Below are 18906 nucleotides of genomic sequence, written 5' to 3'. Positions count from 1 at the left end.
TTTTTTTGAGATAGAGTCTTGCCCTGTTGCCCAGGCTGCAGTGCAGTGGTGCGATCTTGGCTCACTGCAACCTCTGCCTCCTGGCCAACATGGTGAAACTCTGTCTCTACTAAAAATACAAAAATTAGCTGGCTTCCCGGGTTCAAGCAACTCTCCTGTCTCACCTTCCTGAGTGGCTGGGATTATGGGTGGCCTCAACCTCCTGGGCTCAAGCAATCTTCTCACCTCAGCCTCCAAGTAGCTAGGACTACAGGTGTGTGCCACCATGCCTGGCTAATTTTTTAATTTTTTTGTAGAGACGGAGTCTCACTATGTTGCCCAGGCTGGTCTCAAATTCCTGGGCTCAAGTGATCCTCCCACCTCAGTCTCCCAAAGTACTGGATTAAAGACAGGAACTACCGCATCCAGCCAGATTTATATATATTTCAAAAATAGACGAAAATTTAATATTTCATGCATTTATGTATTTCATTTTTTTCTTCAACAAGTGTATCTTAATATTTCATGTATGTATATATCATTTCAATATTTTACAGGACAAAATTTATTAGAGGCTGAAAATTAAGATTACTCATAATTCCACGTGATTAAGAAACTTTTAATTTTTCAGTATTCTAATCCAGTCCTAATTCATTTGCATGCATAACTTTTATATTAGGAATGAATGTCACATACACGCAATTTCGTTTGTTTTTTCCACTTGGAAGCATTTTCACAATCCTTATAATTATCACCTTTAATGGTAATAATTCCATCAATATTATATAATAATTACCAACCTATTTTTGCACTGATATTTATTTTAAATAGTTCAAAAAGTAAAGCTTAGTACAGACATTTAACAGAATATATTATTTATAGTAACTATAAAGACTACATATCCACATAAAAAATACTTGTAAGTAAATGAGTCAAATTAAAAATTTTGTCCCACTGAAATTACAACTAAGAAAAAAGGCGTGCATGTCTATAGACAAGGCCTAGAAGGGACTTCAGAAAAGTAAAAACTGATTTGAGGGGCAGAAATTTACTTTTATTTTAATTGATATTAATATTATAATGATTTCGGCCTGGAACATAAGAGGCATTCAATAAATATGTTTTGAGAAAGGGAAAAATACGATTAAAGAAGAATTCACGTAACATCTTCAGACCTTGAGTGAGTGAGTGTATGCGTGTGTGTGTGTGAAAGAAACAGAGAGAAATCAACATCATTACTTTGGAAAATTATTTCTAAGTATTTCAGGGTTCTTTGTTGAACATTTCTCACTTTACAAGCAGGCAAAATGGATGTTAATCTCCCAGATGTGACCAGAACAACCATCAAAACATTATCTCCCCAAGCCCAGGGCGGAAGACCGAAGCTCTCCTTATACAGATTCTGTCCACACATATTTAAAAATTGTGAACTTCCTTGGAATTGGTAACACATCAAGTCTTATCATTGACTTGTGCATTCTAGTGAATGAATTTTTTAGATCCTTTCTTGAAAGCAACTTCATTCCTTTCTCCATTCTTTCATTAACCTTCACAAGATGCTTGGGAGAGCAACCAAGATAATTTTCTCAACAGTGCCCAAGGCCAGCTTTATTACTGAATACTAAACTATACATAAATTTGTATTTTAAAAAGCATAAATAGATAGTATGTGTATTTATATAAGATACTGGACTTCACTTTCAAGGATTTACAACAGGAAGATGCTGGCTATGTCACAGCTGGTTCTTCTTCAGTGTTAAATGTTACCCTTTGATAAAGGTAACAGAACTAGTTAATTTAAATTTACCTTTTGGAGTGATCAATTTTTATCTCGTAAAGTATGACATATTGAAAGGATCAAAAGAACTCATGGAGGGAATAACGGGAAAATGTGAATAAAAACATACCTGTCTTTCATTAATTGATAGAGGTTTTCTTTCATATATTCAAATATAAAATAAAGATGGTCATTTTCTCTGATAACTTCTTTCAATTTAATAACATTGGCATGATTAAGTTTCTTCAGAGACTGAAAAATAACAAATACGCATTAACATTTCTGTAAAAAACTTATAAAAGTTGGCAAAATCGTATCAATGCTAAGTATGATAATTATGTAATTTTCCATTTCTCCTGGGTTCATTAATTAATTATATTTTAATATCTCCATAATTGCTTTAAGTAATGAACGTTAAGTGCAAACAATAAATCAAGCCAGCAATAGCTATTAAACATTTCAATCTGTTACATTTTTCCCTTGGTTTATAAATAGGTCTAACTTTTGTCTGACTTAACCATGCAAAGGTATCCAAAATTATATCCAAATCTTTAAGCATAAAATCTAAGGAAATAGTATGTAGTTATTTAAAAAGATGTCTTTGGTGGCTGAGCGCGGTGGCTCATGCCTGCTATCTCAGCACTTTGGGAGGCTGAGGTGGGCGGATCACCTGAGGTCAGGAGTTCTGAGACCAGCCTGGCCAACATGGTGAGACCTTGTGTCTACTAAAAATACAAAAATTACCTGGGCATGGTGACACACACCTGTAGTCCCAGCTACTCGGGAAGCTGAGGCAGGAGAATCGTTTGAACCCAGGAGGTGGAGGTTGCAGTGAGCCGAGATCATGCCACTGCATTCCAGCCTGGGTGACAGAGTAAGACTCTGTCTCAAAAAAAAAAGAAAAGAAAAGTTGTCTTTGCGTAATATGATTTTAAGATGCTCTCTTAAAAGTGAAAGTGAACTTTCAAATGTGAAGATATAATTATATGCTGTTCTCCACTGACATCAGAACCAAAAGAAATAAGAAATGAATATAAAGGAAAAACAAACACAATTATCTTCAGAATGCTTCCCACAGAGAATAAAATAATCTTAACTACTATCCTCAGGTAGCATGAGGCCTTCCAGGTTCTTTTCATCTTTAGGATTTTACCTTAACTTCTCTCAAGTTCATGCACTCATCCCAAGAATAGAACTTTCTCTTCATCCTAAAATAAATTAGGGAAAGTTTAGTGTTCAGGGATTGAGAATTCAAAGACACACATTACGCTGCCGGCTTTCTTACTCCAGCATTGGTTCACTTTGGACGAGCTCTCTCTCCCTTTCCTCATCCTTACAAGGAAATCACCTCCTATATCTCAAGGCTACTTGTTAGGCCTATGTCACATCCAAACATCAGCTTTAACGCAAAAGTGAAAAAATTACCATTAATCTTCCTTTCTGGGTGAGTTCTTAACATTTCTCTCATCAGTTTAATTGTGCCTTTCTTAAACGGTCCCTTTCAAGTTCCTCTCTTTTTAGAACTTAAGAGATAAATACAAAACATTATACTTCAGAGGGAGTTAGGAAAAGAAACCACAAATTTTGAGCAAATGTAGTCAAATAATCTGATCTGATAACTCTCATATCATTACATCAGCTTTAGACAAGAGGCCCATAGTTAAATGTCTCCTTACTTAAATTATTTAAGTCGGCAAAAATTCAGAAGTAACTCTAAACGTTAGAAATGGCTTTCTTGACCATCCTGGCTAACACGGTGAAACCCCATCTCTACTAAAAAAAACAAAAAACTAGCCGGGCGAGGTGGCGGGCGCCTGTAGTCCCAGCTACTCAGAGGCTGAGGCAGGAGAATGGCATAAACCCGGGAGGCGGAGCTTGCAGTAAGCTGAGATCAGGCCACTGCACTCCAGCCCGGGCGACAGAGTGAGACTCCGTTTCAAAAAAAAAAAAAAAAAAAAAAAAAAAAAAAGGCTTTCAGGAGCGGTGGCTCATGCCTGTAATCCCAGCACTCTGAGAGGGTGAGGCGGGCGGATCACAAGGTCAGGAGTTCAAGACCATCCTGGCTAACATGGTGAAACCGCGTCTCTACTAAAAATACAAAAAAATTAGCTGGGCGTGGTGGCAGGCACCTGTAGTCCCAGCTACTAGGGAGGCTGAGGCAGGAGAATCTCTGGAATCCAGGAGGCAGAGTTTGTAGTGAGCTGAGATTGCACCACCGCACTCCAGCCTGGGCGACAGATGAGACTCTGTCTCAAAAAAAAAAATGGCTTTCTTGAATTTTGTTCTTTACTTCCCCTCTTTCATCCCAATGTTGGTTTCTACTAGAGATAAATATACCAAAAGTNACCATCCTGGCTAACATGGTGAAACCGCGTCTCTACTAAAAATACAAAAAAATTAGCTGGGCGTGGTGGCAGGCACCTGTAGTCCCAGCTACTAGGGAGGCTGAGGCAGGAGAATCTCTGGAATCCAGGAGGCAGAGTTTGTAGTGAGCTGAGATTGCACCACCGCACTCCAGCCTGGGCGACAGATGAGACTCTGTCTCAAAAAAAGAAATGGCTTTCTTGAATTTTGTTCTTTACTTCCCCTCTTTCATCCCAATGTTGGTTTCTACTAGAGATAAATATACCAAAAGTGTATTTAGGGTAAAAAGTATTTCCACTATATACACCATAGTTCGTTGTTGTGTTTTTACATGAACATGTGTTTTATATGAACAGATTTTAGTCACCATACAAAACACGGGATAAAAAACAGGATTCATATTCTAAAAAATGTTTCTTCAGGTATGGGAATTATAAGGCTGGGCTGTGAAAAAGAAAAACCAAATATGCCATGCTGCTTTCATTTAGTAATATAATCTCCTACCGAGATGTTCCAGAAGATCCTTGGGAAGCTTAGCATTGTCTTTATTAATTACAATAATCCTTATGATCCAGAGGCTCTATGGGGTATAACACACAGGTGAGGAAATGAGTAAAAATTGGCAGCACAACATCATGGCCAAGAACAGAGGCGTTGGAACCACACTGCCTGGATTCAAATCCTGGCCCAGTCACTCACTGTAGGACTTTGGACAAGTTACCCAATGACCAGTCTATGCCTCAAATTTCTTAGTTAGCCATACAGTAGAAACTACTGCATAAGAAGAGCTTCTTGCAAACTGCTTAGTTCAGCACTCAATAACTACTAGATGTTTTCATTTTTACCAATATCTGTGATTGACTGTAAGATGACATAAAGGACATCACGAAGATGACATAAAGGTCATCACTGCTATTATTTCCAAAATATCCTTAGTGAATGAGAATTTCATTTGCAGTTACTCAGGTACTAGACATTTATGAAGAAGTGTGATGAAATGGGGGTTTACTAGCTTATTAAAATATACCTTTCAGTGCTACAGATTTATAAAATGTCCTGCTGAAGCATAATGTGCCCATGCCCAGCCAGATTTGATTTTTTTTGTTGTTGTTTTTAAACAGGGTCTTGCTCTGTCGCCCAGGCTGGAGTGCAGTGGTACAATCTCGGGTCACTGCAAGCTCTGTCTCCTGAGTTCACGCCATTCTCCTGCCTCAGTATACCAAGTAGCTGGGACTACAGGCGCCAGCCACCACGCCTGGCGGAGTTTTTGCATTTTCAGCAGAGACGGGGTTTCACCCTGTTACCCAGGATGGCTCCATCTCCTGACCTCGTGATCCGCCCGCCTCAGTCTCCCAAAGTGCTGGGATTACAGGTGTGAGCCACTGCTCCTTGCCTCAGATTTTTTTTTTTTTTAGAGACAAAGTCTCCCTGTGTTGCCCAGGCTGGAGTGCAGTGGCTATTCACAGGCTCGGTCATAGCGCACCACAGCCTCTAACTTTTGAGCTCAAGCAGTCCGCCTGCCTCAGCCTCCGGAGTAGCTCGGACTACAGGCGCACACCAGCATGCCCAGTGAGAGTGCAGATCTTACAGGTAGAATGAAAGTTTCAATTATCACTGAACTGTGAAAAGTAACTTGAACATATTTTTATTTGGCTTCTAAAAGATTGGATACTTTTAAAATTCTGGGCCTGGCGTGGTGGCCCATGCCTGTAATCTCAGCACTTTGGGAGGCCAAGGTGGGTGGATCACCTGAGGTCAGGAATTTGAGACCATCCTGGCCAACATGGAGAAACCCCGTCTCTACTAAAAATACAAAAATTAGCTGGGCGTGGTGGCGCATGCTTATAATCCCAGCTACTTGGGAGACTGAGGCAGGAGAATCGCTTGGACCTGGGAGGCAGAGGTTGCAGTGAGCCGAGATCGTGCCATTGCACTCCAGCCTGGGCAACAAGAGCGAAACTCCGTCTCAAAAAAAAAAAAAAAAAAAAAAATCTGTGTTCTCTTCATCCATCCAGATGTACTCTCTTCATCTCTTCTTCTTTCCAGCAAATACCACTTCTCAGCAGTACTTCCCTAAGGCAATGCATGTATCTATCTACAACAGAAGTTTCCTTGCAAAATGACTATCCTAAAGGTAAACCAATTGCTTAGAATAGCTAAGAAAAGGCATTTCCTTTTAGGGTCCTTGCCATCTTTCGTTATTTATTAATTCGTCAATATCTACTCCATGCCAGGGCAATGAACAAATCAGAGATGGTACCATGGTGTTCCCATCTGACACAGGAAATCAACTTCAGAAATGGAACTACCTCTCAGGTTCTTAAAGGGCAGAGGGCTTAATAGATATTTATTAACTTAATGAAGTGAGGGAATCTTTCTACCATCCTCTAACATAAAGTATATAACTTTAAAAAAATGGCAGCAGAAAAGACAAGATATCAGTGATCTAAATTAAAACTCCCCAAAGGAAATAGTCAAAAAGGAACCTCTTATTTTGTTCAGTCTAGCGTTCTCTCAACTTCTAACCATTCCCCCTCCAACATATCCTAGCCAGTTTTGACTGCATTTCTAGACCGCTCAAAAGATTTGCCTGCTGAATTAGGCACAGATTTTCTTCTCCATGTTCACATGAGCAGATTACACCACCCTATCCGTCATCTACCAACTGTCATGCCAAGCCCTTGCTTCTTCAGGCCAACTCCGGAAAAGCAGGGGGCTAGCATTCAGCTTCTTCTCTGCTTCTCAACGTAATTCTGAACTGGTTTAATTCCTATTTGTTAAATTCCATATGGAACGTGTTAAACGCTGTAACTAGTAACACACGGAACTTATTAAATTCCATAGCTGAACTTGTCTAATTTCAACAGAAACCCCCCACTCCCAACCCCCAACTCTGGCTCTTTTGTTTAAAAGGTTTTTAGAATGAAAACACCTTCTTCCAGGTAATCAGTTTCCCTTCAAGGGGACATGTTTACCGCCCACTCTGAAAATTAAGGCTAGGCAGCTCTTCTTCAGCTACTCCACAAAATGTATTCAATGTAGAATTTACTTATTATTTATTTATTTATTTTGAGACAGAGTCTCACTCTGTTGCCTGGGCTGGAGTGCAGTGGCATGATCTCGGCTCACTGCAACCTCCACCTCCTGGGTTCCAGTGATTCTCCTGCCTCAGCCTCCTGAGTAGCTGGGATTACAGGCACACGCCACCACAACCGGCTAATTTTTGTATTTTTAGTAGAGATGGGGTTTCATCATGTTGGTCAGGCTGGTCTGTAACTCCTGACTTCAAGTGATCTGCCTCCCAAAGTGTTCGGATTACAGGTGTCAGCCACCACACCCGGCCTGGAATTTATTTTTAATTTTAGGGGAAAAGTATCAATGGATCTTAAAGTGTTACCCAACAAGATACACCTAGAATATTTAAGCCTAAATTGGAAATGCCTAAAATTTTCTATCTCCAAGCAAAAGATTGATTGGTTATTATGGGATGTGAATTGTTTTGGTAACAAACAAAAACAATAAGAAGGGAGAATGAGGACTCTAGTATCTGTAATTTTCAGATAAAGTTTATCCCTGTATATCAGGCTTTAAAGAGATGGCAAAGCCTGCTTGTATGACTCTATTGTAGATAACATAACTATCTCATTCAGACTTGAGGAGTAACGGCTATAGAGAATCGTCAGTGTAGGTTAAACTGTTAACCTTGCCAGTAGCCTGCCTTCACAGTTGCTTAACTCCTAAGAGATGTTCACCTCTGTCCTACCACAGTTACTCATAAACGCCTTGTTACGAGGAACGGTCCTGCTGTCCAAGACCTAACAACCTTTCCAACTTCAGACTCTTGATCATAACCTCCTATCCTTTTCACCGTCATTACCCTCGAAACTTCTTTATACAACCTCTTTCTTGTTCAACTTGTGGCTATTCCTACAACCACCTGAGTGGCAAGGCTTGCCTCCTCATCCTGCTTGGCCCCACCATCAGCCTTTCATCCACTATGTTCTCAAGATCACACACACATTCTGAACATCCCCTTCTCCCATCGTTCCACTGCTCCTGCCTTGTCATCCTCCGGTCTCCCCTCTCCATACAGATGGGTGGAGGTGGAAAGAAAAGTCATGAAAATGCTCCCAGCAGCTCCACTTTCACATTCATCCCATGTATTTTCAGGCGGACTCTTCCTGACACTGGGAAACCCTTTTGTGTCTTTCTTAGCAACTCAGTAACTCATCCTTCACAGCTCTCCAAAGCTCCACGCCTCCACTGCCCTACTTCCCGCTACTCCTTGTCCCACTACGGTCTGGCTTCTACTATTCCACTGGAACAGTGCTCACCACGGCCGCCAGTTATGTCATATTCCCCAAACCCAAGGAACACCACAGCAGATGATATTGTTGAAATATCACAGGGCCATTTCCAGCCCCTTTCCTTCTGCCTCCTAAAACAGAGACTGGAAGAGTAAATACTCTCTCAGCCTCCTTTGGAAGTAAGAGAGACCACGTGACCCAGTGCTAGCCGGTAAGATGTAAGGGGATGTCCTTGAGGACTTCCTGGGAAAGAATTATTACTTCTTCATAAAAGATGAGAAGAGTTTGCCGGTATTATTCTCTTTTCTTCCCTCCTTGAGCATGGATGTAATGCCTGGAGGTGAAGTAGCCATAAGGTGGTCATTAGATGACACATTTGAGGACAAAAACAATGCTAACCACTCAGCATGAAAATCATAGAAAACATCTGCATTTCTTGGGTAAATGTTGAGCCATTGAAAGAGCTCTGGAATCACCACACTCAAGACTTCTTGATACACGTTTCTGCTTCTTTAGATCTTTCCCTCGGTTTCAGATATTTTCTACACTCTCCTGGTTTCTCCCCTATTTCTCTGGTAGTTCCTTAGACTTTTTTGTAAGATCCTATTCCAGGGCCCATCCTTTATATGCCATGGTTTCTCAGTGCTTCAAATGAGGACCTCTCTTTTCTTCTCCCTCTAGAGAGTTTCAATTACCATCTGTAGACTAACCATTCCAAATCATTAGCTTGCACCTCTGTTTTGAGATTTAAATACAAATATTCAATTGACTAAAAGTCATCTTAAAGTCATTGTGCCCCAGACTGAATTCAGCTTTACCCCTAAAGCCTGTGATTTTCCCCTCCTTGACATGGTACATGGCACCACCACCATACATTTAAGCCAGAATCCCAGGAGTTAGCCTGGACTCTTCCCCATCTTTTACTCCACCCTCCACCCTCATGCCCAGTCACCAGTTTCTACACAGCCTGCTTCCTAAATGTCCCTTGACTGTATCCACTTACATCCATCCCCAAAGTTATTTTCCTGTCAGGCCACCACCACTTCTAACCAAGATGACTGCACTGACCTTCTAACTCTAACCAAGATGACTGTTCCGATCTTCTAACTGGCTACCCTGTGTCCAGTCTTGACCTCTTCAATCAAGTCTCCAGTCTTCTGCTAACCAGCCATTTCTAAAAATTTGATCACATGAACAATTCTGCTTAAAATCCTTCATGACCTTCTAGTCCTCAAGATATACAGACTCCTTCATCTGGCTTCACGACTTCACCTGTTAGCCTCACGTCCCTCCTCTGCCCCACTTGTAATCCACATTCCAGTCACCTACGCTTCTTTCAGTTACTCAGCCCCAGTTAGGCCCTCACACACTCTCTCTTGCCTCCAGGGCTTCATACATACTATTTCTTACTCCCTGGAGCATTTCCCCATCCACCCCCCACTTTAAAAAAAAATAATTTTCTCTCATTCTTGAGGTCTCATTGATTTAGGAAGCCTTTTATGATACCTTTCCAGTGTGGCTTCTCTAGGCTCCCATGGGACCCAATATTCCCCCATCATAGGACGTAGCAAACTTGATGTTGTAACTTCTTGAATCTGTTGGTCTTTCTGAGTATACTGTAAGACATCTATCTTGTCCCCATTTTGTCCTGATCATGAAACACAGTAGTAGTTTAACAATTCTGTGATAAATGAATTTTTCAATTTTCTTCAAGTCTTCCATGGGACTCCTCTTCTCATTCACTTTTGCTCCATCCTTGCCTAAGGTGGAGCACTGCTCAGCACACAGTAGATACTGCATGTGGCAGACACATGGTAAGCCGACTAGCCGAAAGCCCTCCTTCTCTTCCTCTTCATTCAGAGTCAGTTTTTACACAGGGATATAAAATGCTCAGCTAAGTAATAAGTTTCCCATCCTCTCTGCAGCTATGGATGCCATGTGGTACACTTCTGATCAACGAGAAGAAACCTGATGCATTCTGGATGGGATGTGGGAAAGCTTTTGCTTTCCCATTTAAAAAAGAGTACAGTAGGCCGGGCACGGTGGCTCGCGCCTGTAATCCCAGCACTTTGGGAGGCTGAGGCTGGTGAATCACCTGAGGTTGTGAGTTCAAGACCAGCCTGACCGACATGGAGAAACCCTGTCCCTACTAAAAATGCAAAATTAGCCGGGCGTGGAAGCACATACCTATAATTCAGCTACTCGGGAGGCTGAGGCAGGAGAACTGTTTGAACCCGGGAGGCGGAGGTTGTGGTGAGCTGAGATAGCGCCACTGCACTCCAGCCTGGGCAACAGAGCGAGACTCCATCTCAAAACAAAACAAAACAACACAAAATACCATATTTTTGAAGAATAAAACAAATACCATATTTTGCCACTCAGAAAAAAATGATGAACATTTTGTCATATAAAACCAGACAGTAATAACCATCTGTGGGACCACACCCAAGACCCAGCGCCCCTTCTGATTCTCCTTCCCTTCTCCCCAGAAACCACGGCTATCATGGATTTTGGGTGTATCTTTCCATGCCTTTAAAATATTTTCTATATGGATGTATTTGTGTATAATAAAGTATTTTTTTGTGTGAATTTCCATAATCATTTAATCTACAAATGAGGGCTATTTCAGCTCATTTTGTCTAATAACACTCATTTCTTAGGTTTCTGTCTTATTGCAATAGTGAGTATCCCCAATGCAATTCTAATCAGCAGGACTGCTAGCAGGCATTTGGGGTTTTCAAACTAAATGTACTGATATTACTTCTGATATTTCACATTAATATGAATTATATAGGTTTTCTCAGGTTAGGGAAGTTTCTTTTTGTTCCTATTTGCTAAGAGTTTTTTTTTTTTTTTTTTTAAGATAGGGTCTCACTAGGTCACCTAGGCTGAAGTGCAGTAGTGGTGGCACTATCTTGGCTCACTGCAGCCTCGACCTCCTGGGCTCAAGCAATCGTCCCACCTCAGCCTCCCAAGTGGCTGGGACTGCAGGTGCGTGCTACCATGCCCAATTAATTTTTGTATTTTCTGTAGAGGTGGGGTTTCACCATGTTGCCAAGCTGGTCTCAAACTCCTAGGTTCAAGTGATCCTCCTGCCTCACCCTCCTAAAGTGCTGGGATTATAGGTGTGAGCCACTGCGTTCAGCCAAGAGGCTTTTTTTAATCAAAAGGTTTTTAAGAAACCAAGGATTTTTTTAAATTCATCAAATCACAAATGAGTATTGAATTTTATTAAGCCTATTCAATAAATTTTTCATTTCTAATATTGTATATTATATATTTACTTATCCGATGATAATGACTGTTTAAAAATATTTTATGAAGTTATTTCCTTGTACATGTGATGGTTTAGATCATAGTATTTTAAAACTCTTGCTAAAGCATTTAAATTTTAGATTGTTATAATTTGGTTGATGTGGTGATGTGGAGATTTGTATCCGATGAGTCTGAGACAGGTTCTGGGGGAAGCCGACCACCGTGTCCCGGGGCTATTCAAACAACCCTCTGGAAAGGCCCAAGGAAGGAGCCTCTGGAAAAGGGAACTGAGGTGCCTCTTGCCAACAGCCAGTACAAATATGCCAACCCTGTGAGTGAGTGTGATGGGTTGAACTGTGTCCCCCAAAACTCCTATATTGAAGTCCTAGCCCCCAGACTTTCACAGTGTGACCGTATCTGAAGATAGGGTCTTTAAAAAGGTAATTAAGGTTACCTGAGGTTTTTCAGGTAGGCCCAAATCTGATATGACTGGTGTCCTTATAAGAGGAGCCTGGGCAACATGGCAAGACCCCATCTCTACAAAAATATTTTTAAAAAATTAGCCAAGTGTGGTGGTACATACCTATAGTCCCAACTAGTCTGGAGGCTGAGGCAGGAGGACGGTTCAGGCTCTGGAGGCTGAGGCTATACTGAGCTATGTTTGCACCACCATACCTCAGCCTGGGTGACAGAGTGAAACTCTGTCTTGAAAAAAAAATAGGGGGGAAATGTGGACACAGACATGCACAATGAGAAGAACATATAAAGACCTAGAGAGGATGTGGCTGTCTACAAGCCCAGGAGAGAGGCCTCAGAAGAAACCAAACTGCAGATACCTTGATCTTGCCCTTCTTGCCTCCAGAACTGTGAGGAAATAAATCTCTGTTGTTTAAGCCACCCAGTCTGTGGTACTTTGTTACAGCAGCCCTAGCAAACCAAGAGTGAGCCACCTTGGAAGTAGATCCTCCAGCCCCAGTCAAGCCTTCGGATAACTGCAACTTTGGCCAGTTATCTGACTGCCATGAGAGAACCCAAGCCAGAACTACCCAGCTAAGCTACTTCCAAATTCCTGACCCACAGAAACTATATGAATTAATAAATGTATCTTCTTTTAAATCACTAAGCTTTGGGGGTATTTTGTTATGCAGCAATAGAAAACACAGTGGATTAAAACAAGTTAAAACAATTAATTCTATTTCATAAGTTCAGGAATATAACATATATCATTCAGAACTCAATTTGACATTGTGAATACCATCTGATTTTGAGACCTTGTTTTAAAGAAATTATAAGCCCTACTCTGCACTCAACTTTAAATGTGAAAAACAGGTCAGGAATGGTGGTTCACGCCTGTAATTCCAGCACTTTGGGAGGCCGAGGTAGGTAGATCGCTTGAGCCTGGTAGGTCAAGACTGCAGTGAGCCATGATCACGCCACAGCACCCCAGCCTGGGCAACAGAGGGTGACCCCCATCTCAAAAAACACAAACAAAAGTGAAAAACAACAAATAAATTTGGAAGAACATCCCAAAGATTACCTATAGTTTTGGTCCAAATGTATTATATATATGAAAAAGGAGGCACTCATATGTTTTGGTTTTTCAGTGTAGCTGGACAAGCCTGGCAATTAAAATAATATACACGAAAAACAGCAGAATTCCTCTTTGGCAATGTTCTTTTCCAAGAATGACATTCCACATGAGCCAAATGCTATTTGATCTAAACTAGACCTCCTTCTGTGCTTGTGTGTGTGTATGTGTGTATGTGTGTATATATATACATATGTATTTTTTTTTTTTTTTTTTTGAGATGGAGTCTCCTTCTGTTGCCCAGGCTGGAGTGCAGTGGTGCAATCTCAGCTCACTGCAACCTCTGCCTCCCGGGTTCAAGTGATTCTTGTGCCTCAGCCTCCCGAGTAGCTGGGATTACAGGTGTGCACCACCATGCCTGGCTAAATTTTGTATTTTTAGTAGAGATAGGGTTTCACCATGTTGGCCAAACTGGTCTCAAACTCCTGACCTCAACCCAAAGTGCTGGGATTACAGGCATGAGCCACTGCACCCAGCCTGTGCTTGTGTGTGTATGTGTGTGTGTGTGTATATATATTTTTTCTTTTTCTTTTTTTTTAGACGGAGTCTCACTCTGTCATCCAGGTTGGAGTGTGGTGGCATGATCTCAGCTCACTGCAACCTCCACCTCCCGGGTTCAAGCANCCCGGCTAAATTTTGTATTTTAGTAGAGATAGGGTTTCACCATGTTGGCCAAACTGGTCTCAAACTCCTGACCTCAACCCAAAGTGCTGGGATTACAGGCATGAGCCACTGCACCCAGCCTGTGCTTGTGTGTGTATGTGTGTGTGTGTGTATATATATTTTTTCTTTTCTTTTTTTTTAGACGGAGTCTCACTCTGTCATCCAGGTTGGAGTGTGGTGGCATGATCTCAGCTCACTGCAACCTCCACCTCCCGGGTTCAAGCAATTCTCCTGCCTCAGCCTCCTGAGTAGCTGGGATTACAGGTGCACGCCACCATGCCCGGCTAATTTTGCATTTTAGTAGAGACAGGGTTTCACCATGTTGGCCAGGCTGGTCTCAAACTCCTAACCTCATGATCCACCCACCTCGGCCTCCCAAAGTGCTGGCATTACAGGCGTGAGCCACCGCACCTGGCCTGTCCTGGTATATATTCTTAAGTGAGGACAGGAAAACAAAGAGCAGAGTTTTCAAAGGTGAAGTTGGCAGTGTCACACACAGTACCTTTTGATGGCCACCAGCTCCCCGGATTCATTACTCTTGCCCATAAGCACACTCCCATACGTGCCGTCCCCCAACTGTCTCATGGTTGTGTATCGGTTCATCTTGGAAAAATAATGCAGCAGAAGTTGTTGATTGAAATGACTTCCTTGTTGAATGTAAATTTGAACGCTTCTTAATTTTTATTTGTTTTTGCTCTCACACTGTTGTTGCTACACTGGTGACAGGTTTGTCATCATTCAATACAGGCTCCTCCCCAAGATTACAAAGGTTCACGAGATACAGCATGAAGGAATCTGGCAAGGAAACAGTGCTTCCATTCTTATAGACACCCTAAAGAAAGAAAACAAGGATATCATGAATTTTCATTAACAAGTCTCTTCAAAAATTGTACTGGCAACTTAGAGCAAAGGGAAAAATTATAAATAATATAAATACTATTGTGTTAACTATTTGTCAGTAACTCATTTGTCTATCTAAAATGAAGTTCACATATAACTCACTGGTAATACTCACTTGGTAAATGCCTCATTTACATGGTACTGTGCTATTTATGTTCGATAATGGCATAATGGCTTGTATGATTCCTTTGTTACTAAATATAATCTATATTATTCCAAATCAGATCTTGGAAGATTGATGTCTATATTATATCCATTCTTTGAATCAATTTTTGTATCGTATTTAATTTGGCATATTATTTAAAACTGTATTATTTGTAAATTTTCTGTGGAATATAAGTACCCCAATTGGGTAAGGTAAGTATAAAGCAAACTTTTGTTTTGTATGAAAGGAATAGCATTATTTTAAAATTTCGTATTCTATTTAAATAACATGCTACTTTATTTTACACCAAACTAAGAAAAATTTAAATACTAATTAGAATTTAGTGTCACACTAGATTCATACAAAGAAATAAGAAACAGCTGGGCGTGGTGGCTGATGCCTGTAATCCCATTGATTTGGGAGGCCAAGGCAGGAGGATTGTTGAGGCCAGGAGTTTGAGACCAGCCTGGGCACCATATCATACCCTTCATTATATAAACTAAAAAATTAGCTGGGCTTGGTGGCACGCTTGTAGTCCCAGCTACTTGGGAGGCTGAGGCACGAGGATTGCTTGAGCCCAGGAGTTCAAGGTTACAGTGAGCTATGACCACACCACTAAACTCCATCCTGGGTGACAGAGTAAGACTCTGTCTCTAAATATAATTTTTTTTAATAAATAAAAAAGGGAAGTGGAGCCTGAAGATGTGACTGAAATGTTGTAATCTCATAATCAAACTTGAATGCGTGAGGAATTGTTTCTTATGGATGAACAAAGAAAATGTTTTATTGAGATGGAATCTACTTCTAGTAGAGATGCTATTAACACTGCTAAAAAGACAAAAAAGAATGTGTTGTTTTGTGTTCTTTTTGAGACAGAGTGAGACTCTGGTTGGAGTGCAGTGGCACAATCTTGGCTCACTGCAACCTCCGCCTCCCAGGATCAAGTGATTTTCGTCCCTCAGACCTCACCCATCACCATCACTCCCCCAGTAGCTGGGATTACAGGTGCGTACCAACACACCTGGCTAATTTTTATACTTTTAGTAGAGATGGGGTTTTGCCATGTTGGCCAAGCTGGTCTCGAACTCCTGGCCTCAGTGATCCACCTGCCTTGGCCTTCCAAAGTACTGGGATTACAGGCATGAACCAGTGCCCAGTCAAGAACAAAGGATTTAGAATATTACATACACTGAGTTGGCAAAGCAGTGGCAGGATTTGAGAAGACTGACTTCAATCTTGAAAGAAGTTCTACTGTAGGTAAAATGCTATCAAACAGTCTCACATATTACAGATAAACCTTTTATGAAAGGAAAAGTCTGTCAATGTAGCAAATATCATTGTTGTCTTATTTTGAGAAACGGTCACAGTCATCCCAACCTTCAGCAGCCACCACCCTGATCGGTCAGCAGCCATCAACATAGAGGCAAAAAACCTCCACTAGCAAAATGATTATGACTCACTGAAGGCTCAGATAATGAGCATTTTTTAGCAATAAGATTTTTTTTTTTTTTTTTGGACAGCCTCTTGAGTAGCTGGGACTATAGGCACAAGCTACCACGCCCAGTTATTTTTTGTATTTTTAGTAGAAACAGGGTTTCACCATGGTGGCCAGGCTTGTCTCAAACTCCTGACCTCAAGTGATCCACCTGCCTCCACCTCCCAATGTGTTGGGATTACAGGTGTGAGCCACTGCACCCGGCTGCAATAAGATATTTTTAAATTAAGGTATATATATTATTTTTCTAGACAAAATGCTATTGTATACTAAATAGACTACAGTATAATGTAAACATAATTTGTATATGTACTTTGAAACCCAAAAACATGTGTGACTTGCTTTATTGCAATATTCACTTTATTGCCGTGGTCTGGAGCTAAACTACCACAGTATCTCCGAAGTGTGTCTGTGTTTGTTTTAAAGTACCTTTTATCACTTAGTTCTTCATTCAAAGAATATTTTTCTCTCACTGTAGCACTTTCATTTACATCATAGAAACTGCTTCTCTATTATATGCAGGAATCTAAGACCAACAAGGACTTATTATATTTGTCAAAATACTTAAGATTTCCCAACACAGCCTTTCCAGGAAAAGAAACATAAACATGAGCAGACATAAGCGTGCAGAGAGGCATAGTAAAGCTATGTTGTTTCCTATTTACAGGAATGTATCTGTTCACAGAAAACTTGAGAAGAATCCTGTGGGGCTTTTAATAACAGGGAGTGTGGGCTGGGCACCGTGGCTCATGCCTGTAATCCCAACACTTTGGGAGGCCAAGGCAGGTGGATCTCCTGAGGTCAGGTGTTTGAGACCAGCCTGGCCAACATGGTGAAACTTCGTCTCTACTGAAAATACAAAAATTAGCTGGGTGTGGTGGTGCAGTCCTGTAGCCCCAGTTACTAAGGAGGCTGAGGCAGGAGAATCACTTGAACCCGGGAGGCAGAGGTTACAGTGAGCCAAGATTGCACCACTGCACTCTGGCCTGGGCAACAGAGCGAGACTCTGTCTCAAAATAATAATAATGATAATAGGGAGTATGTATTTAACATTTCTCTTATTTCATGTAGGTAACAATCCCTTCAAAGGCACATATAAAATAATTTAGGCTATGCTAACTCCATGGCGAGGATCTTGAAAAAGAGACCACGACAGCAGATTCCATTTCTATTTAGGATTTTCTTCATTTTTGTCAGATTAAGCCCGAGCTAATAATCATAAATACCAGCAAATGGTTCCCCATTTGCCTGAGAAAGAATAGTTTTTGTAAGTCATTGTCACCTTATGCATAGAACTGATTCCAAATATTAAGGCGTTAATGTAGAGAAAGGCAATATCTCTCTCTACGTGGTTTCTGATCAAAACATGAATTTGCTTTTCTTCATTTTGCCTTTATCTCTATAAGCAAATATAATTTGGAAAAATCTTTTGGGTTGTTTTGTTTTGCACTACGTTAAACAAAACATGGACTAAAGTATATTTCTTCTCATTTAGGATTTTATTAAATCAGTATTTTGCAACTGTACACTCTTTTCTAGCTACCCTATTTAAGGTGGCATATAGCTATCTCTTTTAGGAAATATGTTCACTCTAGGTTTACTGATTCTTTCTGATTAAGTAAGCATATAGAGAATATATTTGCACAAAAGGCCATCATGTTCCTCATGACAGTAAGATCGTAAAATAAAAACATGGAAGGATTAAATGACCTGTCTAGGATCAACTAGAGAATCAACGATGGAGTCAATCCAATAGGCGCATTTGGCTTGAAGCTGTTGGTTTTCCAGGGCCGTCTCCAACTTTTAAACAAGCCATTCTTAGGAATTGGTGCCAGCTCTTACTATCCCTAATGAGGCTAAATAAAACATCCTCTTTGCTCCACAACCATGCAGACTAAGCTCCACAACTCAAGCCACCTACCCCAACCTCCACCTTAAGATTCCTAATGCAGCTCCTCACTCAAACACTAAGATATTGCTGATTAACTGGAAAGTGAAGTGGGACTACTCCATAACCTGACTAAACCCTAGGGCTACCTCTGGGTCATTCAGACCAGTGAAAAATAATAAAAACAGTAAAGGGAAAGAGTGAGACCTTAGAACTTGAATGGTTAAGGGAGAAAGAATCTAGGTGGAGCTCCTCTCATGAAAATTATTATTATAATTATTATTATTTGAGACAGAGTCTCGCTCTGTGCTGGGACCGACCTGCAGACCCTGGCTGAATGACAGATCAAAGAATGCACTCAGGTACAGGTATCCAGTGAAAGAGCAGGCTAGGGGACCGGGCAGCACACAGACCACAGCAAGGTGCTGTAAACCATGGCCCTGACCAGCTGGCGCTGCGGGCATTTATTCAGCACAGATTTAATGACAAAGGCTTTGAGTTAACACACTTGTGGGTAATCAACATGGTCGCCCCCCCCCCCCGCC

General features: G+C 41.0%; 1 protein-coding gene across 6 annotated transcripts in view; it reads right to left on the bottom strand.

Moving 5' to 3' along the window:
- The window catches only part of MAK (male germ cell associated kinase), a 75973-nt gene that overhangs the window by 53154 nt on the left and 3913 nt on the right, over nucleotides 1–18906 (bottom strand). For all 6 annotated transcript variants that reach the window (XM_017891145.1, XM_017891148.1, XM_017891146.1 and 3 more), the window contains exons 2-4: nucleotides 14436–14765; nucleotides 2910–2964; nucleotides 1887–2008 (exon numbers count right to left, since the gene is read on the bottom strand). In XM_017891145.1, the coding sequence (XP_017746634.1) occupies nucleotides 1887–2008; nucleotides 2910–2964; nucleotides 14436–14536 (278 nt within the window). In that variant the 5' untranslated portion in view covers nucleotides 14537–14765. The remainder of the gene's footprint in view (nucleotides 1–1886; nucleotides 2009–2909; nucleotides 2965–14435; nucleotides 14766–18906) is intronic.

The sequence above is a fragment of the Rhinopithecus bieti genome, unplaced genomic scaffold, assembly GCF_001698545.2.
Source record: "Rhinopithecus bieti isolate Rb0 unplaced genomic scaffold, ASM169854v2 scaffold_19939, whole genome shotgun sequence".
In the NCBI taxonomy this organism is placed as follows: domain Eukaryota; kingdom Metazoa; phylum Chordata; class Mammalia; order Primates; family Cercopithecidae; genus Rhinopithecus; species Rhinopithecus bieti.
Note: the sequence above shows the minus strand (reverse complement) of the source record. Positions and strands in the feature narration are given on the sequence as shown.